The sequence below is a fragment of the Alligator sinensis genome, unplaced genomic scaffold, assembly GCF_000455745.1.
Source record: "Alligator sinensis unplaced genomic scaffold, ASM45574v1 scaffold121_1, whole genome shotgun sequence".
NCBI lineage: Eukaryota > Metazoa > Chordata > Crocodylia > Alligatoridae > Alligator > Alligator sinensis.
The window spans coordinates 3,312,029-3,331,309 of record NW_005841910.1 but is presented as its reverse complement, the minus strand read 5'-3'; the positions used below and the strand labels follow the sequence as shown (position 1 = coordinate 3,331,309).

General features: G+C 42.1%; 1 protein-coding gene across 30 annotated transcripts in view; it reads right to left on the bottom strand.

Annotated features, from left to right (window-relative positions):
* Positions 1-19,281, bottom strand: part of FOXP1 (forkhead box P1) — a 421,654-nt gene that overhangs the window by 8,534 nt on the left and 393,839 nt on the right. For 28 of the 30 annotated variants that reach the window (XM_025197991.1, XM_025197998.1, XM_025197996.1 and 25 more), the window contains 6 exons: positions 13,662-13,863; positions 13,462-13,541; positions 12,736-12,837; positions 7,356-7,477; positions 5,250-5,319; positions 1,256-1,422 (listed from right to left, as the gene is read on the bottom strand). In XM_025197991.1, the coding sequence (XP_025053776.1) occupies positions 1,256-1,422; positions 5,250-5,319; positions 7,356-7,477; positions 12,736-12,837; positions 13,462-13,541; positions 13,662-13,863 (743 nt within the window). Of the gene's footprint in view, positions 1-1,255; positions 1,423-5,249; positions 5,320-6,807; positions 6,978-7,355; positions 7,478-12,735; positions 12,838-13,461; positions 13,542-13,661; positions 13,864-19,281 lie in introns of those variants that run through there. The other 2 variants (XR_003092859.1, XM_014517478.2) reach the window with 2 other exon arrangements.

Sequence of the window (19,281 nt, the reverse complement as noted above, 5' to 3'; positions counted from 1 at the left end):
TCCAATTAATTATTAATTAAAAATGAATGTTGCCATCTTTAAAGATTTTTTTTCAAAGCACATTGTGCACTGATTTAAAATGCTGGAATATCAAAGTACCCAGAGCTTTAGATTCCTGCCACCCTCCCCACCCTCCCGACACACATTATGCAGGTGGGAAACTTTTTTTGCCATTAAATGCTAATTAGTTTCACAACTAATTACTATAGTGGTAGTAGGTTAATGTTTTCTTACTTTTTGATTTAGACCTACTTTTGTAAATCTCTTATTCAAATTACTTTGAAGTTAAAGGCTACAAATTAGTCCTTTTTTTTTTGTTAAATGTGTAATGTGAGCTTTGGTAACTCGGCCAATAATTGTACAGTCCATTTTAATGAACAGCCAGATGAAACACAGCCCTGCTCTTGCGTGCGTCCATTCGCACAGGTAGCCAACTTTACCAGATAGACCAGTTCCTAAAATTTGAGAACTACAAGTCTTATAAACTTGGGCTTCCTTTTCAGCTGCCAATGATCTGGTATGTAATTTTGGGGGGAATGGGGGATTTATGGCTTTACAAATTCACTCCGTCACCCCATAAATACTGAACACACCCATTGGGACATCCCACCCTTCCTGACTTACCCTTTCCTGTGCTAGCACGCTGCCCTACTGCCATTCACATTTCACATGGACAGCAATCTCCCATTACTTCATGCGGTTATATATGCACTCATTATACTGCCGTCTGTTGCTATAATGCTCCTATTAATTTTCCTTTTGATATTTTAAGAGCAATCTATAAATCATGCAGACCTTCACGTGCGCCATCATTAATGCCAAGCAATGCTGTTGTGTGCCGAATATTTTTTTAACCCAGCTAAACAAGCCCATTTCTCCCAGTGCTACCCCCGACAAGCTTCTTTATTGCATGGACTAAAGCAGAAGGGAACAAAAACTTCACAGAGAAACGCGGTCACCTCAGAGCATCTCAGTAACCCCGTGGTCTGGGATGTAAAGAAGAGAACGGCAAACAAGTTCACAATTTTATAGCTGTGTGCACTTGTCGGACTGGATTGAGCTGATTGCTTTTATGTGAAAGTTGGTAAATGGTTCTTTTATGCTCTATTCACCTAAACGTTTTCAGAAACGGAGACTTTTACCGTTGCTGTTTGGAACTGGGAATTCAGAAACAGTCGACAAAGAATCTCTAAGTTACATTTCAGCAGCCGTACGGCAACATCTCAACAAAGACATTCGCGTTTGCTGTACTTACATAGCTTGCATAGGGGAACGTCCTGGACTACTGTCACTCCCATTACTGTTCGTATGCTCCATTGCACCATTAAGCTCTTCCTTCATAGCAATGGCTAAATTGCCCAGAGCAGGATTTCCCATGGAAGCAGTAGTGTATAGAGGTATACTATTCTCAGCCATTGAAGCCTGCCAAGGACACAATAAAACAGTATGAAGACGCATGGCTTACATTTTTATACATGGCACGACACAGTTATTCCAAACCTCCTTTTTCCTCATTTACATGACTTGCAATTACTGATTTAAAAAAAAATACTGCATTTTCTGATAGGCAGTACACCGATTCCACCAAGGGAAATTTCACACAATTTGCATCCGGATTTATACATTCATAGAGGTGCTGGCTATTGGCTCGTGAGAGAGGGCTGAACCTCTTGTTCCCCGTTTGGAGATTGCCCCTCTCGGAGAAAAGAAAGTCTGCCTGTTCCATTTCCTGATGAAAAAATCATTTTTTAATAAAAGGAATTGGTTAATCAGGAAAAGGTGAGAGAGAACTTGCTCAGCAGAGGATTGCACTGCCAGCAGAGTGAAAAGGGACACCTTAACGGCAAGGTGTTATGGGCCTTATCAACGCACATTCCCCATTGAAGCCAATGGGGTTAACACGTGTTTGCACCGGTGTAACTGAGAATTGAATTTGTCTCCATGAAGCTTTCTGTAGCGCTTTTGCATTAGTGAGAGATTCCCTTGTATTTTACACATCATGGTGAATTTGGGCAGAGTTTTCAATTTTTAACCCTCTGCAATAACCCTGGTATTATCTTAGGCATTATAGATTTAATAATGCCAATAAGACTGCCCCTGCTTCTGTTTCTGGTATGATCTATACAGCATGCTGCACTTGTCTTTCTAAACAGGGGTCTTTGTAGACAAGAAATGAATTGTTGAGCATCATCTTCCCTTTTCCTCAATTCCTGGTTGCTGGCATAGATTAAGTGTCAGTGTGGGCTCATTTGGATGGGGACTGTCTACCATCAGCTAAAGTGTCTTTTGGACCAGCACTAGCCCAATCAGGTGGTTATGGGAACACAAATATGTCTTTTCAACTTTCAAAGCCAATAACCCAACCAAAAAAAAAAGGCTGCTATTCAAGGACAACTGTGGACTGGAAGGACAACCACCAGCTCTGAGCACAGTCTATTCAGACCTGTCTTGTTCTCTCCCCAAGCTGATCTCTTTAAATACTGCCCCATTTTTAAGAAAACAGTCTATTTTAACTTTTTGATTCTGCAAACAGGAAACAGCATTTGATCAGGGGAGCATCAAGATTGCCTTGTACATCTTGCACTTTGCAAAATGAGCCAAGTTCTTTCCCCGTTGAAATAACCTGTCATTGCCACCAGGAATTTATTTGGAAAGAGGTGAAGCAGAAGCAGCACTTGCTGCGTTTTTAGGGGGGTAGGGGGGTTAGCAAACCACAGCATGGTGAACAGCCCTGTTCTCAGCAAGGAAGGACTTGTGACTCAAAGGCTTGGATAAGGAATATTTCCTGCAAAGACCAATAGCTGTTTGAACCATTTTAAGGTCACGAGGCTCAGGCTGGGAGCCTTGCAAGCTCGGACTCTCAGTAGATGTCCAGCATTTATGATTTCTGTGCAGGCCTGGAAAGGAGATTCTTGTGCTTGGTGTTTTGCTCAAAGTGTAAAGAGCAGCGGCACATCAACATCCCAGAACAACCCTGCAATGCTAGCTGACCTGCTCAGAGTTGCACACTAGAAGAACGATGACTTTAAATGATGGGAGAAGGCTCAAGTCAGCCTTATATTTTATCTTTGGAAAGGCCCACGCAGGGGAGATTTAGGTGTGCAGCAAACAGCCCAGGTCTTACTAGCAGCATGCCAGCTCTCATTTCACAGGACAGCTGCACCTACCCTCAGTGCCTCATACCTTGCTCTATAAAACTGTGCAAAAACCTCTCTACTCTCCACCAGGTCTGCAGGGGGAGACCACGGAGGTGTCTGCAGGTAGCACTGCCAGGCCTAGGAAAAGAAAGGCCCTGTCCCACCTGTGAGTGCATGCAACAGATGGACCTTTACATATCGCACGGGACATGCCTCCAAAAACCACGTGGGTGTTTTTGATAATCGTTGGCCATTTAGCTGAGCATGCCCATTGACAGGTAAAACTGAATCATACCATGATAAGAAGCTTATTATACAAACCAGGTCATTTCAAATGTGTTATGCATCCAACAGCATTTTATGCCATTTTCTCTCTCTCTATTTTGCAAATTCTCGGAGCCCTTCCATGGCACACAGTATGTATCGCTATTTTTGCAGAAGAAAATGGGAAACTATTTTTTTTTTTTTGCTACTTGTCCTAAACTGCAAGAGAACAGCGGGGATAAAGGACTCTGCTAGCATATTTTGCTCCCAAAAGGACATTTTATTTAATTAACGCAACAGAAGGTTATCTCAGGCCTGTGTTTATTAGAGAAATTCAAAAGCCTCAGTAAAATCTGCCCAGAATCTCTCCTCAATCAAGTTAGTTTATCTAGTGTCACTTTAGGGCACAAACATGCTACTCTCTTGAAAAAACTGGAAACTGAAAACAGTTTTGAGGTTATTACAAAACGCAAGAATGGATGGAGATGACGACAACAACACATGTTTTAGAAATAAAACACGAACAGTTCTGTACGATAAGCATATTAATTGAAATTAGTCACATAGTTAACAGAATCTGAAGGAATGCAGGATCATTTCAGTTTTGCCTTTCAGCCTCCAGAATGTAAAATGTGCTTGTAATCTTAATACCATTCAAGAGACAAAGCAGTCTTTAAAAAAAAATCACACTTCAGAAGACTCAAGGGAAAATAAGTGACTAATGAATGGTATTTACAGTTGCTTCATTTAAACATGCTTTCATTTGCTTTTCAGAAGTTACCGCATAAACTGAAATAATTAGGAGAAATGCAGAATGTCACTTCTTTCCTATTAATCTGTTTCTTGGTTTAAAAAAATTGCTTAAATTGCAAGTCTAGTAAATCTTCCACAAAATTTAATTGCCCAAACAATACCGTTAATCCACTGCACAGAGTTTAACCTTCAATTAACTTCTTGGGAAGGACCTCTCTAAATGTTTGGGGCTCAGTCGTGCACAGTTGTTGCCTACCTTGCAGAAATTAGCTATTGCATGTGTGGATCTTGTGGCAAGATTAAGGCCTTTGAAGTGATTAGGAAACAGTATGGAACAGGTGTGAAAACACATAGTGATTAATAGACAAAATCTAAAAAAAAATGCATGTATGTCATTGGTCCTTATGGTGAACTCTGATTTCACTAGGGCCTGTTGAGACACTCAAATAATTGTTACCGGGACCATGTCTTAGATGCCCACACAGACATGAATGCTGTGCATATACATTTATCTGTATATGCATTGTACATGTTTTTCTGCCATGTGAAGTATCTAAACAAGTCTTGCAATTGTTGCACGCTGTAAATACAACACATCTGCCTTCCTCTCCTCCTTTATTTAGCAAACTAACATTTGTTATTTAACAATAATAGAAACACATGCAAAAATAGTCCTTAAAAGAAAGAGGGAAATGATCTGCTTTCTCTTTAAAGCCATGAACAATAGAAGGTCATGTGACACAGTATCCTATCATTCAGCACATTAATAGCTGTGCTAGAGTAATTACACTTGTGGTATTTTTGCCTCAAGTGAAATTCTGAAATAAGAGGATGGAAATTATGATACTGCTGATAAATATTAATAAGTGAACTTTTAATTTTTTTGCCACAATATTCAAAATGCTAAGCATCTAGCTAATGCTGAAGCAGCCTGATATGTGTTTGCCTCCAGGGACTATGATGCTTTATGCACTTAAGAAAAAAGTTTAACGGAATTAAAATTTAATATCTAATTAGAGCAAGGCTAATATATTTTGAAATGAGTGGGGAAGACACACGCCTCTGTTGCATATTTGCTACAATCATTAATCTTACCTGTAAAGCAGCATTGAGAGGTGAGCAGTAGGTGTGGCTGGTCTGTATGTTTTTAATAAGAGAAGGGTTACTGCATAAGAAAAACATAAAAAGGAGAGTTAAATGCAACCGTCTCGTCTCAGCGGTGTTTCAAGCATGTCAAAGTTTTTTGTTCCCCCACACCTGAAAAATGACAGGTTGGATTGTTTTCCACAAAAACTCTCCTTTACTTCCTCAAAACTTTCATGTTTTAGTAGTGGGGCTGCCATATATGCCTTTATTAAATATGGAACCCCATTATTTACAGCTCCTGAAGTTAGCGTCTTGTTTTAAATATTACCTGTTGGCATCTGGTCTCTTTTTAGCTGCACTCAATAGTAGCCAACACTCTTCCTGTCCGAAAGCCAATCGCTACACAAAGGTGCACTCTCAGGAGATCATCATTAAAAGCATTATGGGAAATTTTGAATGCTATGTAAGGGGCATGACGTAGTAGCTGGCAGCGGAGCCAGGTATACCTATCCCAGAGGACTATGATTAAGAAGGGACTCCAGAATCCTTCCTGCCTGACTCGCAGTAGTCCCTGACGCACATCTCCGACATTTGGGCGACTGGCGAGGCTACCTCTCCAAGCAGTCTTGCTGGGCTGCGGAGAGGTAATACGGCCGCTGTCGTGTTACCGCAATGAAGCGGTTAGGAACATTAAAAGACCCTGTTCCATAAAACACACCCCACCGTGACATTTTGGATTGCTGCTTTAGACTACCGCAGCTCATCTGTGGTCGTTTTGCAGGAGGGGCCTAATTCGGATAAAATGCTAAGCATCTGCCCTGTGTCAAGGCAGGCCCCCCCAAAAAATCACTTGCCCCATTTGAAAAAAATCTTAATCGAGTACAAGTCAGGGGAGAAAGACTATGGAAAGCAACCTTCCCAAGGGCCGTTTTGTTTGTGCTTCGAAACAGAACGGAAAAACGGCCCGGCGGAGCGCTCTTCACACCAACGCCAGCGTGGGGCTCGGGAGATGTGGTCTTCAACTAAAGGGCAAACCAAATTGCCTGGGGAAGCTCAGGAATATTTTAAATAGGATGTTTTACAGAGAGGTTAGCTTAATGCTTATATTCTTTACCGTCGATGTCCCTGTACCTTTTTTTTGTCATTTTCAAAATGTTTCCGGATATCTCAGTTATTTTATTTTTCTGAGTAACCACTCCTTTTCTTTTCTTTTTCTGAGTAACCACTCCTATTCCTAAGCTTGGAGCTGTGAAACTAACTGATAGCATCAACGTGAAGCTTGCTTAAAAACCGATCTTGACATGATATTTGATCTAGAAGAGATACATTTTTGGTCTACGCTGCGTCATAAACATTAAAACAAACACGGCAAAGAAGCATTATCATAGACATTTCTATTATTAGAGCGGGAACAAGCGAAATACGTGGAACAACCACAAAATTTAGTTTCTTTAGCAGCCAAGGTGATGTCACTATTTTGTGAAATGCAAGTCTACATGAGATGGGTAAATCATGCAAAGCAAAGCAACAGCAGAAAAAAAAAATAAAAGCAAGTAAAAGCTCTTACTGTGCAACAAGCTCGCCAAAGTTTTCATCAGGGCAGTATTTTCGAGGACGGCCTCGTTGAATATGACGGCCTCGTTTAAACTCTTCATCATCAACAGTCCAAAAGGACCCAAACTCATCCTCTACTCTGATAAAGCACTTATGCAGTGAGAGGTTGGTGCGAATGGCACCCTGGGACAAGAGCAGCAGCAAAGGAGATGAAGTGGAAACAAAGGGACACGGGATTGGGGACAGAACAGACATCAAATACAGGGAAAAGGAAAAAGAAAATAAAATGCAATAAGCATAAGCAAATGGTTTGTGAGGGTTAATATGCATTGCCACCTAAAAGCTACTAGCATGTGATGCAACAAACACCAAGCAAGCAGGGTCAAGGGTACTGGTGGGCACACAAACAGTAGTGATGAGATGCTTTTCTTTGTTTCCCTTAACTGAAACAATGTGAAACCACCTGTGTTGGGCTAACACCATCTAGCAGCCAAAAGCCTCTATGTTAAACTGTAAGCATGATCCAAGCTAGGCTAAGAAGTTCAAACATGGTGGACATACCCACTGATCTTTTGTGGCCTTCGTTTTTGGAACTCTGCTTCATCCACTGTCCATACTGCCCCTTTAACATTTTCTACTCGCACAAAACACTTGTGAAGACTAAGATTATGACGCACTGCATTCTGCAGCAAGTATAAAAGAAAAAACATTCAAAAAACTTTCTGAGAAAATACTCAGCATCGTCCAAGAACAGCAGCACAGTCAGCTTGACAGTCCTTATTTTGCAATGTTAACTCAGTTCGCCCCTTGCCCTGACCCTCCCCTGCCCGACGGACCCCGGCTTTTACATCTTATTTTGCAAAGATTAAAAATAAAAATCTCCAAACTGAGATTAGGCATTCAAGTTATTGTATCAATTATCCACGGTGGGAATGGGAACAGCCATTGGTTTACGTATGCACATCACGTAACAGCACATTTCATGCGAGTTAGAGAGGAACATTGCCGAGATAGTTGCAAAACCAGTATACAGTTCGTAACAGAAACTTATCCTCTCCTGGAAGAGAAAACAGTTTAAAAGAGCAGAGAAGGAGTTTTGTGTGAGTACAGAGGGCTCGATTTAACAGGGGCATTGGAGCTGGAGTTTCTCTTGTGCCCCACAACTGGGCCATGTGAATCAGGCGTGGAAACCTCTTTTCGGATGAAGCACGTGGACTAGGGGCTCAGAGGTTTAGCAGCAGCACCCCGCCGATCACAGTGCACCAAGTCGTGTCTTCCACTGCATGCTCATATATGGAAGTTGGCTCTCATTTCTGGCAGGCAGCAGGACTGCCTGAACTGAGCCTCTGCCAAGTAAACACATGAGGAGGGCTCTCGGAAACAAAGTGATAATATCCCCATAGCTGATCCCTCGTGGAGAGACCGGCTTCTTTCTCATGGTTGTTAGTCCCCTTTTATTAGGCAATTTCAAGTTTCTAATGATCACACCCAGTGTTGTGCGACCTAATTCGGTCCTTGTGACGGATGGACCCAGACAACCACTCCGATACGCGTGCACCTTTGCTTCGGTCTGACGTAGCGAGATGCTGGTCCAGCAAGAACAACAGAAGCTGTTTCTCCTGTTTTCACTCTACCTGAAAAATCATGCTATTAGACAGCATGTGCTGTAAATCTTCCACGTTTTACCAGTTTTCTGAGCAAATAAGCAATTGCAAAACTACTTGGATTTGGAAATGAAACTTATCCTCTGGTGCCACTGAAAAGGCCCTGGTAACTAGGGGAAGGAGAATGGCTATTTGCTGGAAGTATGCAGGGGAACAAACTGCATCCATCATCGTTGGCACCACTGATCTAGTCAATCTGGTTGACTCGTTAGCAGGCACAATGCCAGCTAGACACATGGCCCTGGGTCTTGGCACCAAGAGACTAAATACTTTTGTGTGCGTGCATGTGTGTACATCAAGGCTGGATGGTGAAAGGAGCTCTAATCATGAATGTCTAAATCACTGTGCAAACAAAGGTTATGCACAGTGCATTTGTCATGGAAATTAGGAGGCAGTGATGTGTGCGCATCTATGAGGGAAGGGCTGGGAGCCTTTTGATACCCTGCAGTTTCTCTATGTAGCCATCCCCTCTCCCACTGTCACCCATCCAAGCTCCTAGGAGGAAACGACTCGGTGAAGGAGTATTCTGTAGCTTTTTGTATGTGATCCAGCGCATATGGGGGCTGTCGCATTTCTGCTGAATTATGAGCCATACACTTCTTACGCTTCCCCACCTCGTAGCCATACTGATCTGCTCATGATCTGGTGGGGAAAATAAAGACTGGAAAACTTCTTCCTCTTAAGGCAGGGAGGGGAAGGTTATTTTGCACGCTCCACGTTTCAGTGTACTTGGCAAAATGGCAATTTCTGACAAGGAAAATATATGGCAATGCACAGTTTCACAGTGACAGGAATAGGGTCGAGTCCATCTGCGCTCCAAAGGCCCCCGATTCTGTCTTTTGGACCAGTCAGCACAGAGTCCTGCTGAGAGGGGCAGGGGTCCTCCTTGCTAGGGAAACCAGGCGCAGAACAGGGTCTCCATGTGCATGAAGCAGGCAAAGCTTCCTGGGAAAACGGGCACAGTTTCACGTGTGTAACAGAACATGCAACAGAAGAGTTGGGGTCAGTCCTGCCATGTGCTACAGATATTTCCCACAGTGAAGCTGATCCTGCAGCCTCACTAAGCCATTGACCCAATGCATACAGGGACAGTCCGAAAAGTGGTTCTTTTGATTTGTTAACTGTCTCTTTATACGTAGTTGAAGAGAATTATTTACATCGTCCTTTCTATATGTGTAATGCTGGATAAATCATTTATGCCCAGATCCTGCTCTAGGGAAGCCAGTGACAGTCTTTGGCTATATGCGGATCTGGGCCTTACTGAATATACAGACAAGTTAAATATTTGTAAGTCCTTAGAGAGATGCTTTAGCCTCCCCCGTTTACATGATATTGCTTAGTGAATGTATAAAGGACACTTGGTTCTTCTGCTCCAGGATTCTTGCTAGCTAACAGTTTCATTTGAACAATACCCCAAACATTTCTGAGCCACGCCTGCAGCCTCTACCTCCTGGCTGCAATTCAGTTTTGGCAAATTATGGGGGGAAGGAAGGAAAAAAAAAAAAGAGAGAGAGAGAGAGAGAAAGAGAGACACTGCCTCTGACCTGTCAGAACCAGTTCAAAACGCTCCTCTAGCAATCTGCTTAACAGAAAAATTAGGAGCTATTATTGTAAGATTATATATTTACCCTGTTAAAAATAATTGTATGCAAGCCACTTTTTCAGAAAAATTACCCTGCATAAGCTTGAATGTGCTAAATGAAAGGGTTTGTTATTTTAATCGCTGCTCCGTCTTTGCCATGCTGCACACCCAGGGAAAGTGGTTCATCTGAAAAGGTGTTTCTTCCTCTTTCTTTTTGGAAGGTGTCTCCAGGATCCTCACCCAGGCACAGCCACAATCCCAGCTCGGGTGACCTCTATGCATTTACTGAAGATGACCCCAGAGTCTGCAATCAGCCCCTTGAGCTGGAGCAGACCCCACAGGCTTCCTGGCATGGTGGTCCCGGGCTGCGTTTTTAGCCCCTAGCACAAATCAGAGCAGCTTGCAGAATGAAAGCCCCAAAGTGCTTCAAGCAGACATCTGTTTTTAAGAGCAATGGAGCCCAATGACTGGACTACATACCCATGTAGCTACCAGGTGTAGGGTCCTACATTGTCTTCCAGCTCTTACGAAGCCATGGAGGGGATCAGAATTTTTCACATGTTCTATTGAAGTTTTTCTCCCCTTTTAGGGCACGCACTGATCCTCTGCACAGCATCGGGGGACCCACTGGTGCCTTTGGGAGGATAAAAGGCTACCTGCAGTTGCTCCGTATTTGTCAGAGCCTCCTGTGAAAACTCTCTTTGCCCTTTTGCTATTGACACTCCCTTGTCCCCAGGTACAAGCTTGTGGCAAGTATGACCGAAACCAAGTGGCTCCTGCCACCAGCTAAAGCCCATTCTAATATGATGCACTAAATTGATTCCCATAGATTGAGCAGGGAAATGTCTGACTGGGGGCTGTCCCGCTGCCAGCTAACGCAGGGCTCGGTGAAAAAGAAGTCTAACTGAAGTACCCACACCTGCAGATGCTAAAGAGCCCATTGATGCCAATCCAGTAGCCACTGACTGGCACATGCCCTATGGAGCTGCCACAGCCACAGGCGGTAAGGAGCACTGGAGGCATGTGCCAGGATGAGTCCGGCTAGTACAGACAGCTGGGAAGCAGAGCCTTCCTGAAGGAGCTTGGACACAGGGTGCGTCTACACAAGATGCTAACTGTGCAGTAGCCTAATAACACTGTGCAGTAGCGTGCTAGGCAAAAACCGTGCTAATATGCTACTGTGCAGTAGTATTAGGCTACTGCACAGTAAGCGTCACCAAAAACCCATATGCTGGCGCTACTGTGCAGTAGCGCGAGTTACCGCGCACTGATTTAGTACTTGGTTAACCAAGTACTAAACTTAATGCGCCATAACTATGGCACATTAATGAACGTGTAGACGCACCCACGGACAGCTTCTTTGGTAGAAATAACCTGAGGAGGGAGTTCTGCATCCATACAAACAATGACAAGCGTGTGCAAATTACCAACTTGAGCCGGAAACTGGGAGCAAATTGGTTCTCTGATTTTGAAGAAAAAGGCAGGCTTCAAACACATCCTGAATCGCAACTCTTTTCTACAACAATACTTTCAAAACGCCCTTGAAAAGAACTTTAAGTCAGGAAAAGTTCATTTCCTTTTTGAATACTTAGGAAGTTGAAGATGAAACGCTGCTCAAGTTTTCCAAGCAAGGTCTGGAAATCAAAGCAGCAACCTCCAAGAGTTTTCCCAGGTGTGGGCACCTGAAGTCAGGGCGCTGGGGTTGAAATGCACAAAACCGCCCCCGGGGAGCAGAATAAAAAGCAGTGAAACGCTGAGAAGCAAAAGCACAAAACGGGCACAACAAACATCCCAGCGAACCGCTGAAGGAGAGGACCTCTCTGACTCCGGCCCTTGAAGAAACTGTCCTGCGGTTTCAAGGCAGAGGAAGAGGAGATGATGAAACAGCAGGTACAGAGGACATTCATCCCCTGATACAGGGGGCGGTTTGTTCAAGAACAATTGGGTTTCCTGAGACCAAGAGGTATTATTTTGACTGCAGCGTAAGATCCTTTTATTTGGTTCATCCACTAGTAATTATACTAGCTTATACACAGACGTTGCTATGATAGCCGTTAATTCAAAGGGAAGAGGAGGCCCTAACTAAAATAAAGCAAAAGCTGCATTTAATAGAACAAAAGAACCTCATCGCGCGGTTTCAAACATCAAATATTTTGTTTCTAGGATGTGTTCGATTCCGTATTTTTTCTTGCCTGGCTTGTTTGGCACCGTGCTGACTTATATTCTGGGTCATAAGAAACTGGTGAAGGTTGGGTCATGTTGGTAGGTGAATTTTGCTGGGTATCAGTTGATTGAGCAACAACCTGTCTTTAGACCCCTGGGCGGGGGAAAAAGTGGTTGTTGTGGTTAAACAGCCAGAGGAATGAAAACTGTGCACACCTTGGAAGACCTACAGTTTGTCGTCTTCTGAGAAAATATATTTACCTTAATTTCTGTAAGTGCTAGCTGAAAAGCTTGAGTTCGTGTTAGGAGCAACCAAACAGAGGAACTGGTGGCCATAATGAAGATTCAGGTCGTGGTTTTTCAAAGGCAGAAGTTTTTCCTCTGCCATATCTCAAGATTTTTTTTGCAGTGGAGACTTTCTGCATGTGAAATCTGCAGATCTACATTTCAATGCCGTAGCCATTTGTTAATGGCATCGGCAATCTCTATTCTGTACAGGTCAACTCTCAAAGGCAATGGTAAAAAGGCTTACCTTCCATGTCGCCGCGTTGCGTCTGAAGTAAGCAAACATTCGCGTGAACCAGTTGTAGATCTCGTTTAGTGTTAGTTGCTTTTCCGGAGATTCGAGGATGGCCTTGTGAAGCAAATAAAGGCGCAGTGAGTTGTGACCAAACCAGGAGAACACATACTCACATTTTTACTTAACCAAGTGAAAAAAAAAAAAAAAAAGAGAGAGAGATTTGGAGCAAAAATCCAAAGAAAGGTTTCACAATATGATCTAAGATTAATGGCTGTATTTAACAGTTCAATAGCAAAATTCAAAATGGAATTATCTAATTGTTTTGAGTTTTTATTTCTGTTTCCTTACAGAAATATTAATTTATTAGTCATTCATAAAGCAGAATCAAAGAGAAATGCAAAACATTTCAGTAGCTGATTAAAGCTCAGTAATTATTTAGAGCTCAGATTAATTCTAGGGATCAGAGATTACTGTAGCTTGTGATAATTGACTTGCCATCTTTAAACAGGCTCATTTTCACTGTTGTGTGAAATGAATTTCCTAATAATCACATCGTATTGTAATACTTAATCAAAAGCAATTATGTTATATATTGCAGTTCTAAAAACCCTTATAGTAAAGGTTTGAGCATGCTTGCATACTAAAGGGTTTTAAATCTATTTAATCTATAGTATGCATGCAGATAGACATTTTTTTTTCTTTTTTATCAAAATGTGGTCATGAGGATCAATTGATTACCTGCCGAATTAAAGATGCATATGTGAATGGTGGTCTCACTTCTGCGTTCTTATAAAACTCTTGGTTCTGGGCAATATCTGCTAAATAAGAGCAGGTGTTCTGTTAACATCACAGTCTCCAATTCCTTTGCAATTTGTAGAAGGAACAACAAAAAAATAAAAATAAAAATCAGAGGGCCCTTGCCCTTACCAGCCATTTACCTGAAGAAATGGGCACATTGTATTTATCAGAGTACCGCCTCCTGATAGGTCCAACGTTGTGCATGCTGGTGGGAGTGATGACAGAAGGTCCCTGGGTGACAGGAGTGATGGGGGTAGTTGGGGTGGTCGGAGTATGAGGTAAGCTCTGCGGAGACGCCTCAGATGCAGTCTTTGAAAGCGTGACGCTTGACACCAGATTCAGCTATTGCAAGAGGAAAACGAGGGAGACTTCCTTAGAAATCACAATTCTTGCAAATGAAGCAATCTGAAAACAGGTTGCACGATTTCAACTATATCATTTGGTTTAACACAGAGAGCGGAGCTTGTATACTTGTTTCGGCTTCTGTGGCTCGAACGCTTGCTTTCGCTTTAAATGCTGCTGTAACATCTCCATTACGATCCACTAGGATGAAAATGTAATTGTCTAGATTATTTTTTTTTTTAAACGTAATTGCAGCAACCATAAATACTGGCAGTCAGGACTTCAGAGAGTGGATTTTTATCTAAATCTTAAACCCAGACCTCACAGTATATAATCATTTTAATAATTTATTTTCGTTCCATTGTTCACAATCTAAAACCCACGCATCTCTTATTTTCACGTTATCATTGTGCACGGCTTCTAATCAATCTTCTTGGACACTTAGTTGAAGGCTTAAAATAAAGACAACATTTTGTTAGAAGTACAGTACAAAGAAATGGGATATCACTACGGCGTTTGAGAATTTCCTGTTCCTCCATTTTAAAAGCAGAGCCTGGAACAGGTTAACTCCAGAATAATTTAATTAATCGCACTACCTGAAATACTGTGACCATTAAGCCCAGAAAAAATGACACGGGTTTTTCCTCTCCTTGGTGTGGACTGCACTAGTGCTACCTGCAGAAACCTAAAAGCATGCAACAACCTGACAGCTAGTCATAAGACGACTGCCTCAAGAACTGAAAACCATATGCAACTGTTTTTAGCATGTACCTCTATGTGTTTTATCAGTGCCCATCTATATAATTTGACCCTTTCCCAGTTGCCCAAGGACCCCTTTGGAAGCAAGATGGGCTGCTCCTGGAGAAACGTTTTAAACAATCAATACAATACCAAACAACTCCATCAGAAATGGGGGTGGGAAAGCCTCTGATTATTTTCCCATTTCTCTCCTTGAGCCTTTATTGTGAACAATATTGCTGTCAACAGGAGAATTTAATCAGGCCGGGATTCCCCCACTTTTCTTCACAATTACCATTTTTCTTTGCCTGATGTCAAAAATGGAGGTGAGGTGCACCAGTCAGACATTCCCCAGCCCATCCGATGCTTGCCCACAATGCTCCTTATTAACGTTTGGGTTTGAAAGAAAACAGGTAAGATCCCTCGCATTAATATCATTAAAAAAAACGGAATTTATCCAAAACAAAGTAGGAAAAAATGCTTTTCACGTTCCAGCGTGAGTATCAACGCAGTAACCCAGTCACCCATAAACAGTGCACAACTGCATGGCAGATAAATTGGTCCTGTTTTTCCCTTTTGAATGTGAACTAGGAAGAGCTCAAGAGTATAAAGCAGTGAAGTGTCGGGGAGATGGAACGGTGTCCACTGCCAGCTCAAGTACTGCTTTGAAGAAATTACTTTATGAAAAGCAGACCTGCAAATACAGCCCTCTTTGTGCAGGTGCACGCAAGCTAGAAGGTCTCTCCTTACAATGGAAAACATTTAACACTTCAAGGCAATACAGAATTGCACGAGCCCAGCGGGGTGAAGGAGACCATGAAAGGCAATAAGATACAGGCCTGAGTTTCCTGCAAAAACCCTGCAATGAAGCGAACCAACAAATGCAGCCTAAGGTTTACATGCCAATGATGTGTTCGCCTCCTTGTTGACGTGCTTCAGGTTTTTTAAATATTGCTTACACAATTAATAAATGTTATGGCCATTGGAACGGAGTCCATTTGTTGACTGGTTCAATTTAAGAGCGCTGATTAGGAATACACACAGTTACGTCCTCCTGTTATCCATCTATCCATCTATTACGTATGATAAAAGGAGCAATAACGATAATAATGGTACAACTGACAGGTCTCACCATGAAATTAAATCTACTGTATTTTATCTCCGCTTCTAAATGGACATTTTACCAGTCCAATAACTGCAAGCAAATCTGCATCAATTTTAAGTGCCCATCTCCAGCACAAGCTCAGTAGATATTCGCTCCCGTTGGAAAGATCACTGATAGCGTTTCATCATTACGGCTCAAACTACTCCACTTCAAAGGAGTTAAGATTTTTCTTCTTCTTTTCTGACTGTTTAAAAACTTAACATTTAATCTGCTTCTACTAGAAAACTGCAAAAAGAATCGGGAAAGGTCAACGTTCTCTGCTTAAAGGATTTGAATGGAGTTAAATTTCTTTAGGCTTTTCAGCATAGGTAGCAACTAGAAATAAACACAGAAAGGGAGGAAGAGCAAAGAGGGGGGCTTTAACAGGCTTGACAAATGACACTGTGATTCACACCCACTGCTGGGCTGCCACTAATAAGCTACAGAGGAAGCAGCCAATCTCAGCTAATTACCAGATAAAATTGTATTGTAAGGACTCTAATTAGGAGATGCTTATGGAGGTGATCTAATGATTAAACGCTGCATTCGAATGACCCCACCATCAATGTGCGGTGGTGCAAGATGTCACTGGAATATTTTGTAGAAACAGTAATTTTATTTCAAGGAGGGGAGGCAGTAATATTTGTAATAATGGCTATGAGGTAAACTAATTAAAAGACGGTTCCTAAAGGAAGACTGTGGCTTTGAGCAGCTGTGGCCGTTCCAAAACAAAGTGCCAAATCTCAACAGAGGAGCTGCAGTCAAGTGGAAAATTTCTGCCTGACCTCTGCTCTTGCTATTAATTTGCAGGAAAACTAATGACACATATACATATTCCCACAAAATTGTTCTAATTGCTAATTTGCCAAAGGAGCCCAGTTTCCAAATTAAACATGACTGCAGTCTGCGAGGAGAGAAAGAACAAAAAGCTGGAACACTGTGAGTATAGTGTGTTTCACCTCCGACAATCATTTGTACGACTGAACCAACAAGTTAATGAAATGCCGACCTTGTCAATTGCCAGCGAAGTTTTGCCGCTTTAAGTTTTGTTTGATGATAGGATCTCTGATTTTCAAAGGGGTCCGATCCTTGCTGGTTGGGTACACAGTGCCCAAAAGATACCATGAGGCAGGGGGGCAAGAATAAGGCTCGGGCTACGCTGCTGAGACTCAACGTGCTGCTATCTATAAAATGTAGACTTAAAAAATTAATTGTGAATTAGAGCAGAATAACAAATTATGAATGCTGTTGGTTTTGTTGTAATCTTAAAATATTAATTTTAATTGTAAACTATTAAATCTTAATATCATCATCAATTAGGAATGAAAGAGCGGCGAGGCTCTCTCTGTGCTTCTGGCTGCTAAAAGATGATTATGCGGGGGCAAAGATCAGGAAGGGACTGTACTGGGAGGGTTTCTTTTCCTGATGGAAACTCTCCTGAATTTCTCACTGTTTGCACTTTCTATTTAAAAACAAGTTACTATGATTAGAAAAGCTGTGCGTGCTGGTACTTGTGCATGACAAGTTTCCCACATACTGGTGTTTTTGATGAGGTATCATTCTTGCTGGGGGTACTGAATACGAGTCTCCAAGCTGGCTGTCTAATGACTGTTATTGTGTTATTCTTCGTATTACACCAGGGCTCATCATGTGCTAGGTGCTGTACAAATTCACAAGAGAAGAGTCTTAAGCCCAAGGAGTTAAACTAAATCAGGAATAAGGGGGCATCTGCCCCCCCGCCAACACACACAAAAGTATGCTTTTGTTCTGTAAATTCAACCCGTACATTCAATCTGCTGGAGGATTTTTAAGAAGGGTGGCTGCACTTCCCTACCTACCATCACTGTTTCAGTGTTCAATATCCCATTTAGGATTATTACCCCAGCAGTCTTTCCTGCCCCCCTAACATCGATGAATCAACATCATCATCATCATTTTTTACTTTCAAGACCTAGCCTTTTCCTGATTTTAAAGGCAACGACTGAGTCATTATTATTTTTATGGATATAAAAATAAAAGCCAGAAAGGTAACACTCCTTTGCTCCATAAACATGCATTTCTATGACTCTCCTGTTAGGAGGCAATTTGACTTCTTTTCATGTAAACCTGTTACGTGATGATAATTGCTACAGACACAAAAGCAGATCTGAATCATTTTCACAAGGAAAAAAAAATAGGCAGTGTCACAAGGGGGGGCTGCACCTACTGCTATAGGCCAGTGGTTCTGGGCTGCTGGTGCTGCCACTCTGATCAAGGTTGGACTTGATGATAAAACTGCACAGTTTCTGGACCTGAATCAGCCTGTGCAGACTGTTTCTTTAGACACTGAAGTCAGAGAGCAGTAAGGCCGCTGGGCCTGGAGCACTGCGAGATTCTGCGTCTTCCTTCCCTATTGCAGCCTGGACACATGGCTGCATAAGATGTAGAATCTGGCAGGCAGCAATCACTTAGCAGGTGTTGTTATTGGCAGGGATACTAAGGAAACCCAAGTTGAGGAGTGGGACTTAATGAAAAACAGTATATAAAAACAGCTTTTGTGTGTTGTGCTCGAGAATCTCTTTTTATTGCTGCATATCATTACTTTTGCAAACGATAAAGTATAGCTACAGCAGCTAAAATGCTCAGTCATTACCTCAACGGTTAAAAGACTATTCTTTTTGAATACTTTGTTTTTACAGTTGCTAAAAACAGTATTTCAAAACAATCCTAATTGCTACGGTTAGGGTAAAAGAAAATAAGTTAAGAAAAAGGGATATCTAACAGTGCATTGCATTTAAAATGCCAAAACTTTCTTTAAAAGTTTCATGTTGTTTGCACAAAAGTGGATGTGCTACCGAGTACTCAGAATTACTTGCTGGGCAGAGTGAGAAAAAAAAAGTGGCATTTTTTTTCCTTCCCAGGTAGCAGCTCTCTGATATTTAGTTAATACCTCAAAGCGGATCAAGCTCCTGATTCATGCTATGATGCTGACCTCAGACCTGAATGAAAATGCTGTGTGTGAATGGGGTGGGGGGTGAGGTTGGGAAGAAGGGACCTTACTAGCAAGAACAGAAGAAATAATTCTTGAGAGACTGTGTTGTTTTGTTTTGCATTGAAAAAATTCCCTCCTGCACCACTACGTCCTGGCTCATTCCCCAAGGACGAATGGATTTGTTTTGAAGTATTTTAATTTCAGAGACTCTTCACACCCTGCAATAATGGGAGTAATTCCATATTTTTCATGGAATAAGCTGCGAGACGCTTCATTTTCCTTCTAAAACGCTACACAGTTGGGCATCTCAGTTACACAAATCACGTCAAGCACTTGAGCGTATTTATTATTACTACTATAATGGTTCACTCTCTCCCCAGTTTCTCCCCCACACTTGCACCCCACCACGCTACTTCCTCACTCTCTGCACAATAGTCCTTGCAGCAGTAGGGCCCAGAACAGCATGCATGCTGAGCAGCACCGATGGAGACTTCTCCACACGACAGCCCTGCATGTACAATTATCTGCCAGCGACTTGGGCCACGATTCAGCCAAGGGCTGAAGA